The sequence below is a fragment of the Eriocheir sinensis genome, chromosome 26, assembly GCF_024679095.1.
Source record: "Eriocheir sinensis breed Jianghai 21 chromosome 26, ASM2467909v1, whole genome shotgun sequence".
NCBI lineage: Eukaryota > Metazoa > Arthropoda > Malacostraca > Decapoda > Varunidae > Eriocheir > Eriocheir sinensis.
In genome coordinates, this window is record NC_066534.1 from 10,314,196 (window position 1) to 10,339,555 (window position 25,360).

General features: G+C 44.6%; 1 protein-coding gene across 6 annotated transcripts in view; it reads right to left on the reverse strand.

Annotated features, from left to right (window-relative positions):
* Nucleotides 1-8,242, reverse strand: part of LOC127003748 (uncharacterized) — a 107,828-nt gene extending 99,586 nt beyond the window's left edge. For 2 of the 6 annotated variants that reach the window (XM_050870741.1, XM_050870740.1), the window contains exons 1-4: nt 8,108-8,236; nt 5,805-5,931; nt 4,308-4,381; nt 3,780-3,843 (exon numbers count right to left, since the gene is read on the reverse strand). In XM_050870741.1, coding sequence (XP_050726698.1) covers nt 3,780-3,843; nt 4,308-4,381; nt 5,805-5,931; nt 8,108-8,188 — 346 coding nt within the window. In that variant the 5' untranslated portion in view covers nt 8,189-8,236. Of the gene's footprint in view, nt 1-2,894; nt 3,287-3,779; nt 3,844-4,307; nt 4,382-5,799; nt 5,932-8,107 lie in introns of those variants that run through there. The other 4 variants (XM_050870752.1, XM_050870751.1, XR_007757381.1 and 1 more) reach the window with 3 other exon arrangements.
* Nucleotides 8,243-25,360: the final 17,118 nt, after the last annotated feature.

Here is a 25,360-nt window from a genome sequence, read left to right on the forward strand (position 1 = left end):
TCCTCGGCATCAGGTCCTCCCTGAAGGAAGACCTGCACCACTCCTCGGCTGAACTAGTGTACGGCACCAACCTCCGGCTCCCAGGCGAACTTCTGGTGCCCACACCTGACACCGCCCCCTGCGGCGTCCAGGACTTCGCCGCCCGCCTCAAAGGTGCCATGAGGAGCCTCCAGCCGGTGCAGCCTCGCTCTTCCCCGAAGAAGACCTTTGTCAACCAGGACCTCGACACTTGCACCCACGTCTTCGTGTACGTGGATGCCGTCCGGCGGCCCCTGCAGCAGCCCTACCAAGGACCCTACCGCGTCCTGAGACGGACCAGAAAGACTGTCACGATCGACAAACATGGTTCTCAGGACGCGGTCTCCATAGACAGGGTCAAGCCGGCGTACCTGCTGGCCGCAGACCAGGCGCCCCATCTCTCCGTCGCCGAAACAACACCGTCTGCGTCTCAGCATCCCCGCACCAGGAAGATATCGTTCCTTCTTTGAAGTCACTGGGGGGGAATATTTGTAGCAGTCGCCGCTCAAAACTTCGTGCTTCTTCCCCTCAGTGACACCAAGAAAACGAGTGCGGAAGCACAAGCTATGTATTTTGTTATTGTATTCCGTTGTCTTGTATCGCGTCTTCATTGTTAACTTTTCTTGTTCTCGTTAATCTTCTACTGTCCGTCCTCGTCCTGCTATACATTCCTTTTACACATTGTTCCACACACACACATCAACACTTATATCATCCACAAAGTACAACATCCACACAAACGCATACACAAACAAAAACCTATTCTATGTGTTGTCCTTGTCGTAATGAGCTGTGTATGTTTTGTGAGGAGCAATCTCCTCCCCCCCCCCCAACCCCCCTCGTGACGGATATTGAGTTTCTCTATCCGGAAACCTATTAGCACTTGAAAACACTCGCTATAACCAACAAAGCTACTCACTGGGTTACATTGGGGTATCATTTGGGTACAATGGGGTATCATTCGGGCACATTCGGGTAAAAAGACACGCCCGAGGAAACATATGAATTTAAGGTTGTGGAAATTGTGGCGTATGAAAGTGAATTGTTAAGGATATCTCTATAAGGTCCTCACTGCCATGCACAATGTCCTAACTGCCATGTACTATATCAGTTAGGTTAGGACTGTTAGAACGGTGTGCATGGTCATTATGCCCATAGCTTGCAATACACTTACCTTATTCCTTAACAGTTATTATCCTTTTATACCCCACAGTTTCCACAATCTCCATTGGTTTCTTCGGTGGGCGTCTGTTTACCCCATCAAATGATATTCCAATGTACGCCAAGGAGGTTCTGAGTTCTGCCAGAGCGGTACTAGTTTACTAAGTCTTGTCCAATTTTTTTTTTGTATGTGTAAAAATACGGGCATATTACATACTTACCTGATTTTACTTTCATTAAGATGGGTTGGCAACCTCTCTTTTGGCCACTCATCTCTACATTCATTCACAGGAGAGGGGCATAGCGGGACGTTTTGTTTTGTTTTATTTATTCTTGCCCTTTAGCTTCTTCCTTTATTATAGAAACAAAAGATTATCCAATTCTGGCGCGGGACCCTGCTGCCACTAGTGACCACTCCCGCACGCTGACCATGGGAAGGGGGGGGGGGGAGGTAAATACAGACTACAGCTGTTTAAAATGCAGACGTTCGTGCCCCGAAATAGACCTAAAATTGGGTGTTTAGGTTGAGACGTTTAGGGGCTCGGTGGTTGAGCAGATTATCCTTGGAGGTGGTGGTTGGCAGTAACGAGCCAGGGCGAGGCGGTTCGAAGTTCGAACCCCAGTGCCGAGGTCACCGGCGTGACCTCAGGAATGGTGTCGAGTATTTCACCCCAAATCTCAGGCCTGCCTGACTCATGACTCCAGTTAGGCGACGTGAAGTAGTGGTAGAAATAGTAGTTAGTAGTAGTAGTAGTAGTAGTAGTAGTAGTAGTAGAAGTTTGGGGCACGTGTGGGCTTAGTTTTAAGCCTCCTTTAATAAAGAAAAATGCTACTACTACTGTTGCTACTTCTGCTACTACAACTATTATTAACCTTCTGCTACTATTGTATCTACTACTGCTGCCGCTACTAATGTAATAATGGTAATAAAATAATAATAATATTAATAACAAAAATGATGATACTACTACTACTATTATTACTACTACTACTACTACTACTATTACTACTACTACTACTAATAATAATAATAATGATACTACTACTACTATTACTACTACTACTACTACTATTACTACTACTTCTACTACTACTACTACTACTACTACTACTACTACTACTAATAATAATAATAATAATAATAATAATAATAATAAAAATAAAGTGCCTCCGTGGTGTAGGACTTAGCCTGGCTAGCTACGAACTCGAGGGTCCGGCCTCGATCTCGGCTTGGGCAGTCAACATGCAGTCCACCCAGCTGTTCATACTTCCATTTGGGCCGGTCAATAAATGTGTAGCTAAGGAAACCTAGGAGAGGTAAACTTTGGCAATCCAGATGTCACACTTGCCCTATGTCCCAACACAGGCTGACGTGACGGAGACAACCACCGAGGTCACGCGCATCTTGGCATACGCCCCCAACTTTACCTAGTCATCATCTAGGCTCCTTCCTTCCCGTTTCATGCCAGCGACGGCCAGTGCCTAAGCTAGGGGGCTGCACAATAAGGGGAGGCTGAACTTTTATGATATGACGCAATGGGGATCCATCATTTTCATTCACATTTCCTCAACTTTTTGCTCGTGATTCCTGTGTTATATGGGTATCCTTTTCCCTAACTCACGGAGCAAGTAAATACTCTGTCATTTTAATGTAGTGACCATTTCAGTTTTTAAATAGTTTGGTTTCAGTCTTAAGGTCAGTAATATTTTCTGCATCATTATATAAATGTTATTAATTTATTTGACATAAAAATAGGTGCATTCATAACTTTAAACCCTTAAATATAAGAGTATACTATAGTCTTCCAAATATGTCGAGGCCGGTCTGGCGTAGGCTCCCGCGGGTCCTTTCCTCCCCTCTGCTCTGCCACACAGTCCCAACACCTATCTCTTCCTCTCATATGTAAGCTATAGGTAACATATGAGAGGAAAAAATAGGTGTTGGGACTGTGTGGCAGAGCAGAGGGGAGAAATGGACCCGCGGGAGCCAACGCCAAAACGGACTCGACAATTTGGTTTCACTATAAAATAAACCAGCCTCGTCTTGACCACAGACGGAAGGGTCCTCCCTGTGGTGCTGGCGTTCTCATGAGGGACGAGGCCGAGTCTGAAAAAAGAAGGAAGCAGGTAAATATGAGTTACTGAATTTCTATAAAGGCTGAATATAAAAAGAAGGAGTTACTAAAAAACTGTTCCTATGAATTAGCATTGTATAATAATTTATATATGAATCTGAATATGTGCTTTTATAGTTTTCGTTAGTTTCTGCATGCATTTTTTCATTTTTTTTTACGTCTACGCCTATAGTGCTGGTAGGTTTGCTTGAGGGGTCTGGATGGCAGTCGGCCCCAGCTCGTATTGGCGCAGGCAGGTGTTTATAGTGGCGCCATCTTCTCTTGTGTTAATGTAAAGGAAAGTATACCTATAGTAATTTAACGAGTTCACATCTAACTGATTCTCATCTAACGCGTGTTTTTGGTGCCTGTTGCTCGTTAGATGTGAGACCTTACTGCATCATTCTTTGGTATTGACATGGTCGAGTTAGAGAGTCGAGTACTGCGTCATATTACAGGGATGGCGTCTGGAGAGGAGAGACTCACCAAGTATTACATTGTTGGAATCTCCTCTATTTTGGGGATGAGCTTCGACACGTCCCTCCTGTTCCTGGAAATGAAACACCGTCATTACTCGAAGCAGATGTGCCCTCTGTTGGAATGTTTTGGGGTATGTTTCGGAATAAGGAAGAACACGCAAGAACATGCATATTTTGGGGAAATGCTCTTTCAGGAAAAAAAGTATATTGACCGCAATGAGTCTCTCTCTCTCTCTCTCTCTCTCTCTCTCTCTCTCTCTCTCTCTCTCTCTCTCTCTCTCTCTCTCTCTCTCTCTCTCTCTCTCTCTCTCTCTCTCTCTCTCTCTCTCTCTCTCTCTCTCTCTCTCTCTCTCTCTCTCTCTCTCTCTCTCTCTCTCTCTCTCTCTCTCTCTCTCTCTCTCTCTCTCTCTCTCTCTCTCTCTCTCTCTCTCTCTCTCTCTCTCTCTCTCTCTCTCTCTCTCTCTCTCTCTCTCTCTCTCTCTCTCTCTCTCTCTCTCTCTCTCTCTCTCTCTCTCTCTCAGCTTAAAAGACTCACCTGGAGTAGCCTTCTCCATCGTAGCCATACCAACAGCAAGGGAGAAGGTGGGGGAGGAAGCCCTTCAAGGGGTACTGTAAAAGAGGCACCTTGCTTAATTCTGATCAGCAATAGCAGCAGCAGCAGTTATAGTAGTAGTAGTAGTAGTAGTAGTAGTAGTAGTAGTAGTAGTAGTAGTAGTAGTAGTAGTACCTAGTAGTAGTAGTTCTTTGATCCCATGGCCTATTGCCACAGAGACCTGATCCTCGATGCATCCCACAGAAGAAATGAACAAGAGAAAACAGAACGTATGAAGAAGGAAGTATAGTTAGTATTCACGACGTCGGGAGGGATGGGACCAAGGTCGCAGAGCTTCCGCAAGACTCGCCGAAACAGTGGCGGATAAGAAACAGCAGCCGAGAAGCTATGTGGTCGCCTGGATGAGATGTAGGCTGTCCTCCCTCCTGAGATCAGCCAGGTCACCTGCACCCAAAATCACCCACATTGCTGACCTGGACTTTGAGGCGACGGTGGTTGATAGTCGTATCAACCACAAGCTTTGTTAGCTTAAGAACAAATTTGTTTAATAATGTTTGTAATACTAAATAAAGATGGTTGTCGGCCACAGTCATTGGCGGGCTGGGGCCAATGAATTGCTTTGTGAAGGACTATGAGAAAAGATACCTCTCACAACGCAACTCTAATGGATGGAGGCAGTAGTAAAATTTTGAAAAATAGTAGTAGTAGTTTTTTTTTTTTTTTTACGTCGTTGCCTGTTGCGCCGGTAGGCATCTTCCTGGTGGGGCCTGATTATCGGCCCAAGGCTTCTTCCAGGTGGGGCCTGATGGTCGGCCCAGCCCGTTCTGGCGCAGGCGAGTGTTTATAGTGGCGCCATCTTGCATTGGCTCATGCTGCCCCCCGGAACTCGTTCTTGATTCGCTTGGACGGCTTCCTCTAGAGTCCGGGTTGATGGGTGGTCTTCAGGACAGCATGTGGGTAGTTTTAAGCCACTCGGCGGTGACTGAAAAATCCGAGTGGTAGCGTGGGGATTCGAACCCGCGTCGTCCATCACGCGGTGAATGTGGGTCCAGTACGCTACCAGTTCGGCCACCGCCGTAGTAGTAGTAGTAGTAGTAGTAGTAGTAGTAGTAGTAGTAGTAGTAGTAGTAGTAGTAGTAGTAGTAGTAGTAGTAGTAGTAGTAGTAGTAGTAGTAGTAGTAGTAGTAGTAGTAGTAGTATGGGTGTTGAGGCCCTAATTCTCAAATATATCGGGGCTTACACACTCACGGACATTTGGAAGGCTTTCATAAAGGTTGTGCGTATTTCCATGGCTAGTCTTATGAGCCTAGTGACGGATTAACAAGACCAGGCTTCCGCACCATGAAAGCGGAAAAAAAAAACCCTCCTGAGAAACAGACTAATCTTCTCTCCGGCCTTGGGAGATATCTGTTATAAGAGTCGGAAGCGTTTGAGAATAACGAAACCAACTGTATTGTTCCGGAAGGTGACTCACATTACCATAAGTCTTCCTGAGGGGGTAGGGGCTGAGTTTACGCCTCTTACTCTTCTGCTGGGGCGTACCGGTGGCGGTCTCCGGTAGTAGAGCCACCACCACCACTGCTATCGCTACCACCACCACCACGGCCTGTGGAAAATAATAGTAAAATAGTTAGTATTAGTTGTTGTTGTTGTTTTTGTTGTTGCTATTGTTATTCTTTTTTTTTGTTGTTGTTGTTGTTGTTGCTATTATTATTCTTTTTGTTGTTGTTGTTGTTGTAGTTGTTATTTTCTATCGTTTTGTTGTTGCTTTTTTTGTGACCCAGTGGTGTAACGCATGATGATATTGAGAAGAGGCGAAACACTGGCCATACAGCTTTTGTTTTGGTTAGGAGCAGTAAATTGTATTATCTACAGCAGGGGTTCCCAACCTGGGGTACATGTACCCCCAGTGTTTTTTTTTTTCAATTTCCTCATTCTAGTAAGCAAAACTGTTATTTAAATTATATCATAAGTCTACACATACAGATTTCATTATAAACTAATTTCAAAATATTACAGTTTCATCGTTTTTTTTTTATCCTAATTTTTTAGGGGTACACGGGAACCTATAAAAATGCCCAAGGGGTACAGAGGAACAAAAAGGTTGGGGACCCCTGCTCTACAGCAAAGTCATCATCAGTAATAGTTTACTTTATACCGTTTGTGTGTGTGTGTGTGTGTGTGTTAGTGTGTGTGTAATTCACCACGGCCTGAGTTGGACTCGTAATTGCCAGCAGGTACCCTCCCGACAGAGCAAGTGCTCAGTGGATCTCTGGGTACTGCCAGGACCTCACACACCCCACACCCCATCCCCCTTGCTCAAGGGGGGACAGTAACCACTCCTGGTCAGCTGAAAGAATACCGCCTGAGCGGGCGCGAACCGCCGCCCTGTCAGACGGTGAAGCCTGAGCGCAGCGCTCTACTAGTTGCACCAAGAAGAGGTGTGTGTGTGTGTTTGTGTGTGTGAGTGTGTGCTCTGATTCCCCCCCCAGTAGCACTATCACAGTCTTGCCAAGTAACACAGACAGACACGCCCGCCACTTCATCTTCTCATCACAGATGCTGAAACGGTATTACTACTCTACCTCATTTCACAACGGATTTGGGTGTTTGAAAACCCTTTAAAAATACCCCTTGGAAGCACTGATCTTCGTAAAAAATTGATGAATTTCGCAGAAAATAAAGAAAAGTTATATAATCAAATTATATATATATATATATATATATATATATATATATATATATATATATATATATATATATATATATATATATATATATATATATATATATATATATATATATATATATATACACACACACACACACACACACACACACATAAGGTATTTAACTCGAGCTTTTGAATCACAATTATATTCGTGTATTGAATCGATCTTTGGACTCATAGTTAATCAAAAGCCTTCTTTTATAACTACCTGTCTCGTATATTAATTCTCCCATTAGTAAAGGCTTGCAATTCATCTTCGCTCACCGTCACGCTCCTATCGTAGCTTCAACACATCTATAGTGACGATTTTGAAACTACACTGGTACTTTCAACTGAGCTTACTGCTAAAACTTAGAACTCCATCACCAACAATGATGATAATGATGCTGATAATGGTAATAATAATAATGATAATAATAATAATAATAATAATAATAATAATAATAATAATAATAATAATAATATCACACATTGATGAGGGAGGGAGGGGGGGGATAAACTGTCGACAATCCGTAATATAAGAAACTCAAGGAACGACTTTTGATAAGAGCTGAAGCTAAGCATCCCCCGCCCACACCTACACACACACACACAGATGGGGAGCTCCGTAGAGGTTAGCGCGCTCGACTCGCAACCAAGAGGTCCCGGGTTCGATTCCCGGGCGGAGTGGAGACGAATGGGCAATATCCTTTAATCCGTGCCCCTGTCCACTTAGCAGTGACTGGGTGTCGGGTGTCAGCCGGGAGTTGTGTCCCGCCTCCCGGGTGTGGGTGGGCTGGAGGCTTCAGTCAAAGATCCGTCACTTGTGAGCTCCAAGCTCACTCAGAGAAGGTTGGCGATCAAGAGTATATCGCGTCGTAAGGATAAACGCGTCTCGAAAGCAACAGCGCAATAAGCTGTTGAATATTAGTAACACACACATTCGATGAATGGTCACTCATAAGTAACTCAGAATGGTTGCTAATAAAAAACGAGACACACTCAATAAACCCGCTCATTCAGATGGATGCAACAGGCGTGAAGCCGTGGAGTTCGCGAACCAATCACTTACTTGTGTGGAGCTGACCATCACGACCACCGCGGAGACTGACGGAGAGAGAAATGTGCCTGTCCTGCCGGTGCCCCGCCACATATACCCTCCTGACACCGCCGCATTGGCATGTAAAGTGTAGCCTCGCAATAAAACTAGTGTCTCCATTGATTGTCACTGCACGCGGTCGTCATGGCGCGTGGTATGAGAATGTGTTTTGTTCCCGACATCCTTGTTGCAGAGGGAGACATCGACAGACAGATTATAGGAAAACTTTGATATATGTATATATGTATGTTTATATGTATGTATGTATGCTTATATGTATGTATGTATGTATGTATGTAGGTGGGTGGGTAGGTAAGTAGGTGGGTAGGTAAGGGGTAGGTAGGTGGGTAAATGGGTAGGTAGGTGGGTAGGTGGGTAGGTAGGTTCACGTCGGCCTTCAGTGGCGAGAGGGGGCTCCCTTCCCGCCCTCCCCCCCCCTCAGAACGCATGGGACTGGCTATGGGTGTGTGCGGCGTGGACGATGGGAAGGCATGAGGAAGACAGTCCTTGTTCCTACTCTGACTGTGGATAATAATCGCTATTCCCGCTGGTATTGTGGTTTCCTTGCTCACCCTTGTTACTCTGACACCCCCCCCCTCTCTCTCTCTCTCTCTCTCTCTCTCTCTCTCTCGCTCTCTCTCTCTCTCTCTCTCTCTCTCTCTCTCTCTCTCTCTCTCTCTCTCTCTCTCTCTCTCTCTCTCTCTCTCTCTCTCTCTCTCTCTCTCTCTCTCTCTCTCTCTCTCTCTCTCTCTCTCTCTCTCTCTCTCTCGAGCAAAAAACGAGTCACGGCCACGTCCCTCCACCCCGCCCGTGTAAATAGACGCCGTGCATCGCAACAAACCCGTAACCGTGATCCCGCAAGTACCACCACCTCTATTACCAAGCCTCTAGATAACTTAAAAATCCTTAGTTTCAATGCGCGTAGCCTAAGAAACAAATTTGATGAACTGAGATGTCTTGCTTTAACAGAAAATTTTGACATAATTGCTATAACCGAAACATTTATCGACACCACAAATATTGATTTAAGTTCCGAATACAACATAGATGGCTACAGACTCTTCAACAAAGATCGTGTAAACCGTAGAGGCGGTGGCGTCGCCCTTTATGTCAAAAGCTATTTGCAACCCACTGACAAAACACCGGGAAACAGTAACGTTGAACATTTGTGCGTGCGAGTAAACATTGCAAAAGTCAATTTAAATATATCTGTCACCTACAGACCTCCCGGGCAATCACTCGATGACGACCTTGAAATGTACAGCGTCTTAAGGCAGTCACTTAATAATAGCGACTCACTGATATTAGGAGACTTTAACCTCCCCCATATCGACTGGGCGACACTGTCAGGTACAGAAGGCGAGTCACATAGAATGATCGAATTTCTAGAAGAAAAATATCTAAGCCAAATGGTTTCTGAGCCAACTCGACAAAATAATATACTCGACCTTGTTATAACGACCCAAGATAACCTAGTCAGTAGTGTCACGGTAGGAGAACACCTCGGTTCTTGCGATCATAAATTAGTGCGCGTCGACATTAAAGCTCAATCATCAGTGACTGAAAATAAAGTAAAGGTGCCCAATTTCAAAAGAGCTAACTTCGTAGAAATCCGACAAAAACTAACAGAAATACAACTATCAGATGACGGCAACGTAGAGGAAGCCTGGCTAAGCCTTAAAAATCACTTACTCAGCAGAACACATTCGTCCCCTTGTGCGAGAAGCGAATTAACACTAATAAAAGCCCACCGTGGTTTAATAGCGAAATTAAACAATCAGTCAATGAGAGAAAATTGTTGTACAGGTTAAAGAAAGAACAAAGCATGCCCGAAAACATTAGACTTTATAATGATGCCAGGCGACGAGTAAAAAGACTAGTAGGTCAGGCAAAGCGTAGATACGAAGAAAATATTGCAGCCAACTGTAAAAATAATCCGAAATCTTTCTTCAGTTACATAAACAACAGAAAGGCGATCAAAAGTGGTATTGGACCTTTAACAAACAGCGACGGTGCACTAGTGACTGACAGCCAACACATTGCAAACCTCTTAAACAATTACTTTTCCTCGGTGTTTAATACTAACAGTCTTCCTCTCGCTACCACCAACACCAGTACTATTGCAAATCTCGAGCATGCATTGCCTAATTTTGAAATAACAACCGATGAAGTCCTTAAAGCTCTCCATTCACTTAAAACAAATAAAAGTCCTGGACCTGACAAAGTATATCCAACTCTGCTGAAAGAAACAAAGAGCGAAATACTCTCCTCCCTCACAACCGTATTCAATATGTTCTTGCGACAAGGCATCGTCCCTTCAGATTGGAAAAAGGCTAACGTGACACCGATTTTCAAGAAAGGAGACAAAAAAGTACCAGGTAATTACAGGCCCATTAGTCTAACTTCGGTTGTAGGTAAGCTACTTGAGGGCATAATTAGAGACAAAATTGTGAGATACCTTGAAAGCCACTCATTGATTGGGGACTCACAACATGGCTTCCGAAACAAAAGATCTTGCCTATCAAACCTATTAACCTTTTATAACGACCTCTTCACTGTTTATGACGTAACCAAATCACTGGACGTAGTCTATCTTGATTTCCAGAAAGCGTTTGATAAAGTCCCGCATCATAAATTACTTTACAAATTAAAGCAAATAGGTATTGACGGTCAAGTAAACAAATGGATCGCGAATTGGTTGAGCAACAGACAACAAAGTGTAGTGATTGACGGATTTAACTCAGAGTGGGCGCCTGTCACTAGTGGCGTCCCTCAGGGCTCGGTCCTTGGCCCAGTGCTCTTCATTATTTACATCAACGACGTGGATGTTGGACTCAATAACCGCATTAGTAAATTTGCCGACGACACAAAGATTGGTAACTCGGTTCTCACTGACGAAGACAGGCAAAGCCTCCAAGAGGATTTGCACAAAATTTCAGCTTGGTCGGATAGATGGGAGATGCCCTTTAACGTAGACAAGTGCCAGGTCCTTCAAGTTGGAACGAGGAATAAGAAGTTCGAATACGAAATGCGCGGCGTTAAACTCAAAAGCGTTCAATGCGTCAAAGACTTGGGGGTCAAAATCGCGTCAAACCTCAAATTCTCACAGCAATGCATCGATGCAGCAAATAAAGCGAACAGAATGTTGGGCTTCATTAAAAGAAACTTTGTATTCAAGAATAAAGATGTAATACTCCCGCTCTACAACAGTTTAGTCAGACCCCACTTGGAATATGCGGTACAGTTTTGGTCTCCCCACCATGCAAAGGATATTGCTAAATTAGAAGGTGTTCAGCGTCGGGCAACGAAAATGATCCCTTCCTTGCGCAACAAATCCTACGAAGAAAGGCTTTCTACCCTTAACATGTTCTCTCTTGAGAAACGTCGCCTCCGAGGAAAACTGATCGAATGTTTTAAAATACTTAATGGTTTCACGAATGTAGACAGATCAACATTGTTTATGATCGATGACACTTTGCGCACGAGGAACAATGGCGTAAAACTCAGATGTAGACAAGTAAATTCAGACTGCACCAAATTTTTCTTCACCAACGTTGTAGTGCGAGAATGGAATAAGCTTCCACCATCAGTGGTCCAGTGTAACACGATTGACTCCTTCAAAAATAAGCTCGACCGTCACTTCCTTCAACTTAATATCAACTAGAGTAGAAATGCAACGTTTTGGAGTCTTCTGATTAATGTAAAATCACTTAGGTTTAAGGACAGACCACCAAGTCTGGACCATGGGGTCTGTGTGGTCTGATTTTCTATGTAAATCTATGTAAATCTCTCTCTCTCTCTCTCTCTCTCTCTCTCTCTCTCTCTCTCTCGCTCTCTCTCTCGCTCTCTCTCTCTCTCTCTCTCTCTCTCTCTCTCTCTCTCTCTCTCTCTCTCTCTCTCTCTCTCGCTCTCTCTCTCTCTCTCTCTCTCTCTCTCTCTCTCTCTCTCTCTCTCTCTCTCTCTCTCTCTCTCTCTCTCTCTCTCTCTCTCTCTCTCTCTCTCTCTCTCTCACCCGCACCCACGCCCACAAGGAAAGATTGCAGAGATGTGTAACGTGTGTCCGTGTGTGTGTGGGTTGGAGGGAGGGGGGTTGCAGAATCTTTCAGTACAGTAAGTACTCTTTCAAAACATGCTCTCCTTCATGACGACACCACCCCACCTCTCCTCCTCCTCCTCCTCCTTTCTGAAGCTGCTAACCAGCTTTGGTTTCACCTTCCGAAGGGTGACGGGAACATGGACGGGAACTGTCTCGTGCCATCTTTGACTCGGGCAACAGTGTTAGAAAAGTGTTTACTAACACATTGTAGCAGATGTTATAGTTATTCTCTTGGATGTTTTTCATCGCAGGCAACAGAGCATCCATTTACGGTGAGGACTGAACGTCTCAGAACACAACTCTGACAGTATTTGACCACATAGTACAAGATCAATGAAAACGCACCCATCCATCCAAAACCGCCATGCTGACAGAATATATATATATATATATATATATATATATATATATATATATATATATATATATATATATATATATATATATATATATATATATATATATGTATAGTGATTAGTGGTAAATTAAAGGTCTTGCTCTACTGACAGGAGAATGATGCTTGGACGGATGATTTCTGAAATCGGTGCCCTAAATTACGTAAGATAAGGCCATGTCCACGCTTGCATCACGTCTGGTGGAGCGAAAGCGTTTTTTTGGCCCGTAAGAACTCTACTAACATGCTAAATGATAAACACGGTAGCCGCTGAGGGACAGCGGTGCTGGGTGTGCATGAGGGCACATGATAAATGATAAACACGGTAGCCGCTGAGGGACAGCGGTGCTGGGTGTGCATCAGGGCACATGCTAAATGATAAACACGGTAGCCGCTGAGGGACAGCGGTGCTGGGTGTGCATGAGGGCACATGATAAATGATAAACAAGGTAGCCGCTGAGGGACAGCGGTGCTGGGTGTGCATGAGGGCACATGATAAATGATAAACACGGTAGCCGCTGAGGGACAGCGGTGCTAGGTGTGCATCAGGGCACATGATAAATGATAAACACGGTAGCCGCTGAGGGACAGCGGTGCTGGGTGTACATGATGGCACATGCTAAATGATAAACACGGTAGCCGCTGAAGGACAGCGGTGCTGGGTGTGCATCAGGGCACATGATAAATGATAAACACGGTAGCCGCTGAGGGACAGCGGTGCTGGGTGTGCATCAGGGCACATGATAAATGATAAACACGGTAGCCGCTGAGGGACAGCGGTGCTGGGTGCATCAGGGCACATGATAAATGATAAACACGGTAGCCGCTGAGGGACAGCGGTGCTGGGTGTGCATGAGGGCACATGATAAATGATAAACACGGTAGCCGCTGAGGGACAGCGGTGCTGGGTGTGCATCAGGGCACATGATAAATGATAAACACGGTAGCCGCTGAGGGACAGCGGTGCTGGGTGTGCATCAGGGCACATGATAAATGATAAACACGGTAGCCGCTGAGGGACAGCGGTGCTGGGTGTGCATGAGGGCACATGATAAATGATAAACACGGTAGCCGCTGAGGGACAGCGGTGCTGGGTGTGCATGAGGGCACATGATAAATGATAAACACGGTAGCCGCTGAGGGACAGCGGTGCTGGGTGTGCATCAGGGCACATGATAAATGATAAACACGGTAGCCGCTGAAGGACAGCGGTGCTGGGTGTGCATCAGGGCACATGATAAACTCAGTAGCCGCTGAAGGACAGCGGTGCTGGGTGTGCATCAGGGCACATGATAAACTCAGTAGCCGCTGAAGGACAGCGGTGCTGGGTGTGCATCAGGGCACATGATAAACTCAGTAGCCGCTGAGGGACAGCTGTGCTGGGTGTGCATCAGGGCACATGATAAATGATAAACGCAGCACCCTGCTCAGTGACCTGCGCCATGGCCATCAAGGCGTGCTGACGCAGCTCCCCGGTGGTGCACTGCGCCTTGCTGGCGGGCAGCTGTGTGGCAGTGAACACTGCGGCGGAGGGCTCCCAGGGGGCAGAAGGACTGTAGGTGGGGTGCGGGCGGTCCGGCTCTCGCCACAGCCAGTTACCCGCGTGCCGGCTGGTGTTGGCAGCAATAGAGGTGCCGATTAGCCAACTGTTGTTGTGGAGGCACTCGACGCCCTGTGGCATGGCTAACCGGAGTCTTTCCGGCGCCATGCCCTCCACGTCGCGCTGCAGCACTCTGGCCACCCGGCAGGCCATGATGCAGTCTACCCTACAGGTGAGGGGCACCAGTCGGGTCTGGTTCTGCATCACGCAGGCGCTGGTCCACGTCGGTGCTCCAAAAATGGTCCTCATGGCGTTGTTCTGCACCACCTCCATGGAGGCGCCGTTTCTGGTGCCGGGACAGGTCTACGAGGACAGGTGCGCTGTATTCCACCAGGGAGCGCACCGCCCGCAGGTAGTACAGCCAGAGGCGTGGCTAGGGTTTTCAGCGCCCGTGGACAAAGTCAGTTTTCGCGCCCACTCCTGGCCATCATGTGAACCATAAATGGGTCCGTCATGGTTCCCCGTAAAGTTTATAGTTTTATAACATGGAAAACCTGCATCCTGTGGCATACTTTTGCGGTATGAAGAGGTGAATAAAGTAGAATAATTAAGGCAACAATGGTACTTTGAAGATATAATTTAATAACAAAGAAGGTCGGAATCAAGATACAAGAAAATATATATGAAAATCGATGTAAAATTATTTTGTACTAAAGTACTATTCAAATACATATAACATTGTGAAAGCATGAAACATTGCTTTAGATATAATAACCTGAAAAATTAACATAAAGTAAAAGAAATAGTTCGATGTAAGGCTTTATATGTATAGGGTGGCGGTGGCTGAGTGGATAGCGTGACAGCGCCGCGTCCAGGACGACGCAGGTTCGCGCCCCGCCCGGATACACAGGCCGGGAATTTTCAGTCACTGGCGAGTGGCCTAAGACTACCCACATGCTGTCCAGAAGACCACCTATCAACCCGGACTATAGATTATTGGATTAAAGATGAGCTCCGGGGGGCAGCATGAGCCAATGCAAGATGGCGCCACTATAAACATTTGCTTGCGTCACGTCGGGCTGGGGCCGACCATCAGGCCCTTCAAGAAAGCCTACCGGCGCCATAGGCGAATACGTATAAAAAAATAAAAAATAAATGTAGCTTCTAAGAGAACTTCTCCTTGCTTCTGCAGCTGCAAATCTATCGAGTAGTTCCTCATAATTTATGCTGTCAGTAACCTTCCGCTCCACACTCAGCAAAGTCACGGCTGACAATCTTTCCTGTCCCATGGATGATCTCAGGTAGGACAATATAAGTTTAAACTTTCTTAAAGACCTTTCACAGCTAGCAATGGATGTTGCAACAGTCAGTAAGATCTGAAGACCAACTCTCAGATTTGGAAATACATCATCCCCGTACTGCACAATGAAGCGAAGCAGGTCCGCTGGTGTCGAAAGCTTAACATCAATCCTTGCCTTGAGTAACATTCGGCAGTCCATTATTTCACTGAACATCTCCAATTTCTTCGTGCATTTAATTAAGAGGGGATAACATTTAATTCTGAAATTCGTTCGTAATTATGTAACATCAGTTTTGCGCCCCCAGATGCTGCGCCCGGGGACAAGATATCCCCCTTTGCGCCCCCCTAGCTACGCCACTGATGTTAGGTTAGGCTAGATTTAGTTAAGATAGGTCAGGTTATTAGTTAGGTCAGGTTAGTTTAGATTTAGTTAGGTTAAGTTCAATGAAATGGATAAGAGAAACAGAAACATGATATCATTACTCTGTTGTAATATACATCTTTACAACAGGAGCAGTTCTTTCAACTACTCATTCCTTCCTCTTTGGAATGGAAACTACGCTTGTCCTGGACAGAGGGAGCAACTTTATCAACACCCTTCCGTTGAGTGAAAACTGTTTCTTCTGTTACGGAAGGAGTAACCTTTTCAACAACTGTCTAATTTGTTACAACGGGAACCTTTCCCTCTGTTACAACAGGGACTTCTTTCTCATTAGAAACAGTGACAATTTCTTCCGTCACCGAAGAGGACCCTTTTTCAACAACCTCCTGTTGAGGGACTACCGGGACTTTTCCTTCCGTCACCGTAGGGGGAATCTTTTCAGCAATTTTCATCTGTGTCACAACGGGAACTTTTTCCGCTACCACCGAGGACGCATACTTTTTAACAACTATCGTCAGCATCAAAGCAAAGACTTTCTTTTTAACTACTTTAGCCTTTTTTAATACGACGCATAGGCCACTACATCCGTTACTACAACTTGAGTCGTTTTGTTGCCGGGCAGAATCTCCTTTCGGTAAATGTTCAGAGAGTTGCCCATCTCACTGTGGTACTTCTCACCCTCACCGTGGGTTAGATCTCATAATTCTATACATTTCGAACCCCATATATATGCATCGCAAATTGATAGAAACGCTGCTAGCGATTTTTTAAAAGTTAGTGAGTTTTTTGCGGCCGCCTCGGGGCGTCACGGGGGAGACTGGGATACTTTGTTCCCCGTCTCTTCTCACACTTACTTCTCACACTTCCCATCGGTTAGATCTCATTATTCTTTTTTTTTTTTTTAGAGAGAGAGAGAGAGAGAGAGAGAGAGAGAGAGAGAGAGAGAGAGAGAGAGAGAGAGAGAGAGAGGGTGAAGTAAAAGAAGAGGGGGGGGTGGAGAAGGTAAAGGGGGGAAGAGAGGGAAATACAGGAGGAGGTAGACAGATGGTGGGCGTCCACCTGACAAAAACGTTTTATTTTTAGTTAATAGTTACAGAGTTTGTTAATTTTATAAAGTTCATTGTATTATTTGACAATTTATATATGTTGTTGTTATTTATTTGGAGTGTGTTTACATATTGTTTGTGTGGCGTGAAGTGTAGGTGTTGTGTTGTTTGATAGTTAGCTAGCTAAGCGTCGTCGGGGAGGGATGTGGGGAGTGGGACTTTCAGTGAAAGAGTGGGGCAGGGACGGCATTGAGTGCAGTGAGGCTGCTGGGGAAGGATGATCGCATTCATTACCTACCTTATGCAGTGGAACGCCATTACTCCGTGGGCGAGCAGCCGGATGGCCCTTCTGCGGCGGCGAGGTTGACCCGCGTGGTCATCCTCGCTTTGGGCCCCCCCTCCGCAGTCAAGTCGACTAGTCAGCTGCTCGCCCGTGTACCGCTACGGGCTGCATCTGGGCGCCTGCCCGGAGGGCCCGTGCCTCTGTCACTGCTCGCCGGCTGTTACCCGTGGCTGTGGCGGCGGCGGAGGCATCCCTACACCCGCCGGGACTTAAATTGCCCGCCCCCCCTTACAGGGCCGCCTTTGAGCAAAGGCCCTGTCCCCCTATTTAGGGGGTAAATCTTACGAACGAACGAACCTTCCTTATAAAACGCACAGAGCTCATAGTACCGATCTTTGGGTAGGACTGAGACCACTTACTCACAGCACACCGCGACAACGAGGTCACAACTCCTTGCCTGACGTCGTGTACCTACTCACTGCCAGGTGAACAGGGGCTACACGTGAAAGAAGATAAACCCAACTTATCTTCACCCGGCCGGGGAATCGAGCCCCGGTCCTTCAGGTTGTGAGCCAGACGCTCTACCCCTGAGCTACCGGGACGTGTGTGTGTGTGTGTGTGTGTGTGTGTATTTACCTAGTTGTGACATACGGGAAAAGAGCTATATGCTCGCGCTGTCCCGTCTCCATATCCTCTCTTATCCAACTTTTCCTTAAAATCATGAATGTTTCTTGCACAAACCACCTCCTCCTCCAGTCTGTTCCATAGCTCAATGCTTCTGTTTGGGAAGCTAAACTTTTCATATCTCTCCTACACGTGGTCGCTCTCAACTTCTTTCCATGTCCTCTCGTTTCTCTCTCGTTCCACACACGCAGGTCCTCTCTGTCCAAATGCTCCACTCCGTTCGCCACCCTGTACACCACTATCAGGTTTCCTTTTTCTCTTCTCTCCAGGGTTGTGAGCCCCATGCTATTGAGTCTCTCCTCGTAAGTCCGATCTCTAAGTTCCGGTACCATCTTAGTTGCCACTCTCTGCACTCTTTCCAGCTTTCTTATGTTCTTCTTTTCGTGAGGAGACCAGACCACTGCTGCATACTCCAACCTTGGCCTTATCATTGTAACTATTATTTTCTTCATCATCTACTCATCCAAGTACACAAATGTCGTCCTTATGTTTCTCAGGAAATTCAACTGAAAACAAATTGCACAACCTTCTCTCTCCTGTATTAAATCTGTCACCCTTGAATAATAACACAAGTTGGTGATGCAAGATCTCCCTCTCCTGCATCCAAACTGGCAATCTGAGATAATTTTCTCACTTCCTTCGCAACCACACTAGTGAGTGATACCGGTTTGTAATTGAATGGGTCCTCTCTCTTTCCTCCCTTAAAAATCGGTACTATGTTTGCTCTCTTCCAATCTTGTGGTACCCTTCCTTCACTCAGGGAGGCACTCATTATGGAGTGCAGTTTCTCCGCAAGTTACTCACTTTCAAGACACCCTGATACTCCATCCGGCTCCGTCACCTTTCTTACATCCAGCTTGTTCAAACTTTCCTTGACCTCCTGCACCGTCAACTGTATCTCCTGCATAGCCCTTTCTCTTTCCTGGCCCGGTGGTTGTACAAAATCTCCTTCTTTTGTGAAAACTCTATGGAAGCTGTTGTTCATCACTTCTGCCATCTCTTCTGGGTCCTCATATGTAGTTTCATCCATTCTCATTTTATCGATTGTTTCTCTATTCTTTAATTTGCCGTTCACATGTCTATAAAATAGTTTGGGTTGGTCTTTGCACTTGTCGATTATATCTTTTTCATATTTCCGTTTTTCTTCTCTTCTAATCTTTGTGTATTCATTCCTTGCTTGTTTGTAATCGTTCCACGAATTGATTCTTCTTCGTATTCTCCATCTTTTCCAAGCTTTCTCTTTTCTCTTTCTAGCTGCCTCGCATCTTTTGTTAAACCACTCCTTTTCACCAACATCCCTTTTGGTTACCTTGGGGACATATCTATTTACGGCTTCCTTGTATAGCTGTCAAAACTCCTCCCACTTATCTTGTGTTCTCTTGGCTTTGTGCAGCCCACTCCAATTTGCATTTTCAAAAAAGTTCTTAAGCTAACAAAGTCTGCTTTACAGTAGTTGCTTCTCCCAATTTTGTGATCCTCTTTTCGGTCAATCGTTCTCTTTTCTGATACTTTGAACTCCACAACCGCATGATCACTCTTCGCTATTGGACAATCTATTTAAAAATTTCCTATTGTTTCCTGTTCCTTACTAAATACCAGGTCTAGTCTTGATGCCTCTCCTTCATTCCCGAATCTGGTATGTTCCTTAATCCATTGAGTCAGCACATGTTCCATTGCCAGTTGCAGGAGTCTTCCTCCCCATGACTCGTCTGCTCCCTGCGTCTGGTAATCCTCCCATTCCACTTCCTTGCAGTTGAAATCACCCATTATAATTATTCTCTCACACTCCCTCAACATTCTATCCAGGCAACTCACCGTGTCTTGTATCATTTCTTCATATTCTCGCAACTCCCATGCGCTTGCTCTTTGGGGCACATATCCTACTACATAATGCCTCCTTCCTTCAGTTCACACAATTTTCACTTTCAACACCTCCACCAAGCCTTCACCCTCAATCACCTCCTCCACCCTAATGCGTTTTTTGACCATCAACATCACACCTCCTCTCTGTTTTCTCTATCTGGCTCTCCTTCATATGTTGTATGCACCTTCTCCAGTCCCCACCACCTCAATTGGGTCACACAACTTAGTTTTCGTTACTCTCACAATATCAAGTTCTTTGTCTCAAATAGTCGTTGAACTCTATCCACGATGAAACTATTCCATTAATATTCGTGTATGTCACTCTTCACCCTTTCTCCTTTTCTGTTAGTTTCATTCCGTCCTTCCTCTCGTCCCCATGAACCACTTTCTCATTTTCAATTCCATTACTCTCCAAAAATAACTCCTTCTCTTCTTCCGATCTCTTCTCATGTCAATCACGAACCTCATGCACCTCTAAGTTCATTCAACTTTACTCTCTCTTGTTCATTCAGATCTTTTCTCAACCACATCATTTTGGTGTCTTCCTCTCCCGCCAGCTTCCAACCTCCTGCCAAGGCCTCTTCTGCTTCACTCTGTGCCTTAAGTTTTATTCTAATTGGTCTATCTCTTTGGCCATTGTATTTTCCAATCCTGTGACAGTCTATTTCTATCACCAGGTGTGTGTGTGTGTGTGTGTGTGTGTGTGTGTGTGTGTGTGTGTGTGTGTGTGTGTGTGTGTGTGTGTGTGTGTGTGTGTGTTTATGCTTTCTCTTTGAAGTTCTTATACAATAAAATAACTGTTTAAGTTTTTGTCTTTATAAGATTATGCTTTCCTTCTCTCTTAATCTTTTGTTATTTATTGTTCCTGTGGATTATGATATATTTGGATTTGTTCATTAAGTTCTAGCTCTATTTACGGAGTCTCTCTCTCTCTCTCTCTCTCTCTCTCTCTCTCTCTCTCTCTCTCTCTCTCTCTCTCTCTCTCTCTCTCTCTCTCTCTCTCTCTCTCTCTCTCTCTCTCTCTCTCTCTCTCTCTCTCTCTCTCTCTCTCTCTCTCTCTCTCTCTCTCTGTCTCTCTCTCTCTCTCTCTCTCTCTCTCTCTCTCTCTCTCTCTCTCTCTCTCTCTCTCTCTCTCTCTCTCTCTCTCTCTCTCTCTCTCTCGTTTCCTTAGTTTGTTTTCTTCCTTTTATTTTATTTTCTTCTTGACTTCCTTCCTCTTTCCTTGTTGTCTCTCATAACTCGCATAAACTTTCTCTAATCATCCTTTCCTTCGTTATTTGCTCCATTATGAGTTTCTATTTCTGTTTTGCCTTTTTTCTGTCATTCCTTTCCACCACTGTCCATCTGATTATTCCCTTCTTTTCTTCCTACTTACCCCCGAATCGTCCTACCCACATGCTGTCCAGAAGACCACCTATCAACCCGGACTCTAGATTATTGGATTAAAGATGAGCTCCGAGGGGCAGCATGAGCCAATGCAAGATGGCGTCACTATAAACACTTGCTTGCGCCACGTCGGGCTGGGGCCGACCATCAAGCCCCATCAAGAAAGCCTACCGGCGCCATAGGCGAATACGTAAAAAAGAAAAAAAAAATTGTAGCTTCAAAGATAACTTCTCCTTGCTTCTGCAGCTGCAAATCTATCGAGTAGTTCTTCATAATTTATGCTGTCAGTAACCTCCCGCTCCACACACAGCAAAGTCACGGCTGACAATCTTTCCTGTCCCATGGATGATCTCAGGTAGGACAATATAAGTTTAAACTTACTTAAAGACCTTTCACAGCTAGCAATGGATGTTACAACAGTCAGTAAGAGCTGAAGACCAACTCTCAGATTTGGAAATACATCATCCCCGTACTGCACAATGAAGCGAAGCAGGTCCGCTGGTGTCGAAAGCTTAACATCAGTCCTTGCCTTGAGTAACATTCGGCAGTCCATTATTTCACTGAACATCTCCAATTTCTCCGTGCATTTAATTAAGAGGGGAAAACATTTAATTCTGAAATTCGTTCGTAATTATGTAACATCAGTTTTGCGCCCCCAGATGCTGCGCCCGGGGACAAGATATCCCCCTTTGCGCCCCCCTAGCTACGCCACTGAGTACAGCCGGAGGACGGAGAAAGTGGCGCCCGCCCACGGCCGCGTCATAGTCTTCATGACGTTGAGCCGGGCCAGCAGGGTTGCCAGATTATTTTGTTAAAGTTATTGTACTGAGGTTTCAAAATGATCGTTTTTCGACCTAAATTATCGTACAAATATATTAAATGTCTGTGAAAATTATTGTACAATTTCATTACTTATATATATATATATATATATATATATATATATATATATATATATATATATATATATATATATATATATATATATATATATATATATATATATACTATTTACGTATTTTACGTCGTTGCCTGTTGCGCCGGGAGGGCATCTTCCTGGTGGGGCCTGATGGGCGGCCCAAGGCTTCTTCCAGGTGGGGCCTGATGGTCGGCCCAGCCCGTTCTGGCGCAGGCGAGTGTTTATAGTGGCGCCATCTTGCATTGGCTCATGCTGCCCCCCGGAACTCGTTCTTGATTCTCTTGGACGGCTTCCTCTAGAGTCCGGGTTGATGGGTGGTCTTCAGGACAGCATGTGGGTAGTTTTAAGCCACTCGGCGGTGACTGAAAAATCCGAGTGGGAGCGTGGGGATTCGAACCCGCGTCGTCCATCACGCGGTGAATGTGGGCCCAGTACGCTACCACCTACGCCACCGCCTACATATATATATATATATATATATATATATATATATATATATATATATATATATATATATAGATAGATAGATATAGATATATATATATATATATGGAACATGCTGTTCCATATTACCACCCAACGACATTTTCATAATTAGTTAGCAGAAATTCTAAGTTATTTTTTATTCCAAAAAACTAACTACGTAATTTTAACAAGTGACCTTATGATTAATCAACACACTATATATCAGAGTCCATACATATTAATTTTTATAGGATAACAGGTTTTCAATCAAGAGAAGATGGCGCCACTATAAGCACCTGCCTGCGCCAATACGGGCTGGGGCCGACTACCATCCAGACCCCTCAAGCAAGCCTACCGGCGCTATAGGCGTAGACGTAAAAAAAAAAAAAAAAAAAAAAAATATCTTAACCCCCCCCGAAAAGTTTCACTAAATTATATAATAGCTCGCCTCTCTCCTCCTCCGAGTGACCCCAGCGCACCAGTCCTGGCTGGGGGTCCAATGTGGAAGTCATGTTATGTTTGAATTCAGCGTTAAACCGTAGTTTTATGAGATATTCTGAGATTACACCTTTGTTTATTATCCTACCATTCTTATTCCTCTCCCTCCTATAGTAGTAGTAGTAGTAGTAGTAGTGTAGCAGTAGTAGTAGTAATAGTAAGTTAGTTAGCTTGTGTTGTTATTTATGTTGTTTATTGTAAGTTTGTTTGTTGCTGTTGTGTGTTGTTTGTTATTATTATGTAGAGCTTAAACTTGAGCAGCAGCAAAGCTTAGCAGCAGCTTATATTTTCAAGGGGAAAACAAAACAAAACAAAACAAAACAAAACATCAACCAAAAACACCGCAAAAAAGATCCTGCAAAAGGAAAAAAAAAAGAGGAAAAAAAAAAGAAAGAGAGGTGGGTCCTACAAGAGAGAGAGATCATTGCTAAAAGCTATAAGTTAGTAGAGCCTCGCTGAGGAGAAAAGCTCGAGCTTCAAAATGTCCCAAAGAATCTGAGTCAACAATCTATAATTGATTGGTTAGTCAGATTGGGTTACCTCTCTCACATCAGATCAATCCAAATGCCAAAATTTCCAGAAGTAGGTTCATGGTACAGAAGAAGGGTCAAACTACCACCAGGGTCATTAAACTACCCCTGGAAAGGCCCACAACTCCTATGAAAGCCTTGTCAAATATGTGTGCTCGGGCGAGGAAGTGTTTAACAATCCGACCATTAATCCTGCCATCTAAACCCTTCACTCCCTATTCATTCCTCCGTCCGTCTCTACCGTGGTACCAACCTTCCAACTTATTTATGGTGCGCGGCTGGACTTTCTCTCCGTCCTCCACCGTCACCAGCATCGCCACAGCCGTCATTTTACAGGTTAATCTCCTCCGGTAACAGCGTAACAGCGAGTGTGTCCCGCGGTGTGTGCGTTTAACGAGCCGCTGAAGAAGAGTCACGCAACACACTGACATTGCTACTGTTACTCCCAAGGTCACCGCGCGTTGGGAGAGAGAGAGAGAGAGAGAGAGAGAGAGAGAGATGAATATTTCTACGTGATGTCTTTGTTAACTAGTAGGCAAAGCAAGCAGCGACATGAGCTATTGCTAATGATTAGTGACAACGCAACAGACGCACTACTCGTCTATGTGATGCTAAACACTGGTACAAAAGGGAGAGTTCAGTGCCTAGAAGGGCGGTGTTATTATTATTATTATTTTTTTTTTTTACTGCGAACCGTTCTTATCTTATTTTACTACTACGAGCCGATCTTCTTTTATTTTACTGCGAACCGGTGTTATTATATTTTATTACTGCGAGCCGATTTTCTTTTACTTTACTGCGAACCGGTGTTATTATATTTTATTACTGCGAGCCGATCTTCTTTTATTTTACTGCGAACCGGTGTTATTATATTTTATTACTGCGAGCCGATCTTCTTTTATTTTACTGCGAACCGGTGTTATTATATTTTATTACTGCGAGCCGATCTTCTTTTATTTTACTGCGAACCGGTGTTATCATATTTTATTACTACGAGCCGATTTTCTTTTATTTTACTGCGAACCGGTGTTATCATATTTTATTACTGCGAGCCGATTTTCTTTTATTTTGCTGCGAACCGGCTTTATTTCACTTTACTACAGCGAACTGGTTTTATTTTATTTTACTACTGCGAACCAGTTTTATTTGAAGCATTACCCTCACGATCTGGTCGGAAGTCTCTTGATAGTAAAGTTGCACACCTCCCGCCATCTGAGACCCATTTATTTACGGGCGAAGGCGGTGAGGTGAACAGATTGTCGTTTGCCATGCAGCACTGGGTCACGGCTATTGCTTGGAGAACCCCGAAGTAGTGTGTGAGCAGATTTTTAGTTTATTATTTTTTTTTGAGGGGAATGGGAACGAAAATCAACACCATAGAAATGAAAAGTGAGCAGAAACAACAGCTGGCCATGGGAATAGCCAGCCAGGTGAGTGATTAAGGATTGGGAATGTGAACGGGGAGGGGTTGACAGTGCCGCGTAGCATACTAATGGGATTTTGTTAGAGGCGTTGCGTGCTCCTATACCAGGCCACTAGAAGGACATAACACACACACACACACACACACACACACACACACATACATACACGTGATCTAAAACATGTTGATTATTAATTTCGTAGTTCTGAGAAAAAAATTGAAACGGGTAGACCTACACACAAAAAATATTGAAATATATTTTTGTTTTTATTTCTTTTCCAACAAAGAAACACCAAAATGGGCAAAGAAGATTGAAAATAATACCACAAATCACTGATTCCACACAGGACAGAAGAAACACAGAAATCATGCTCAGTTCAAGTTGGGAAAGTGTCTTGATATTCCTCCCCTCATGAA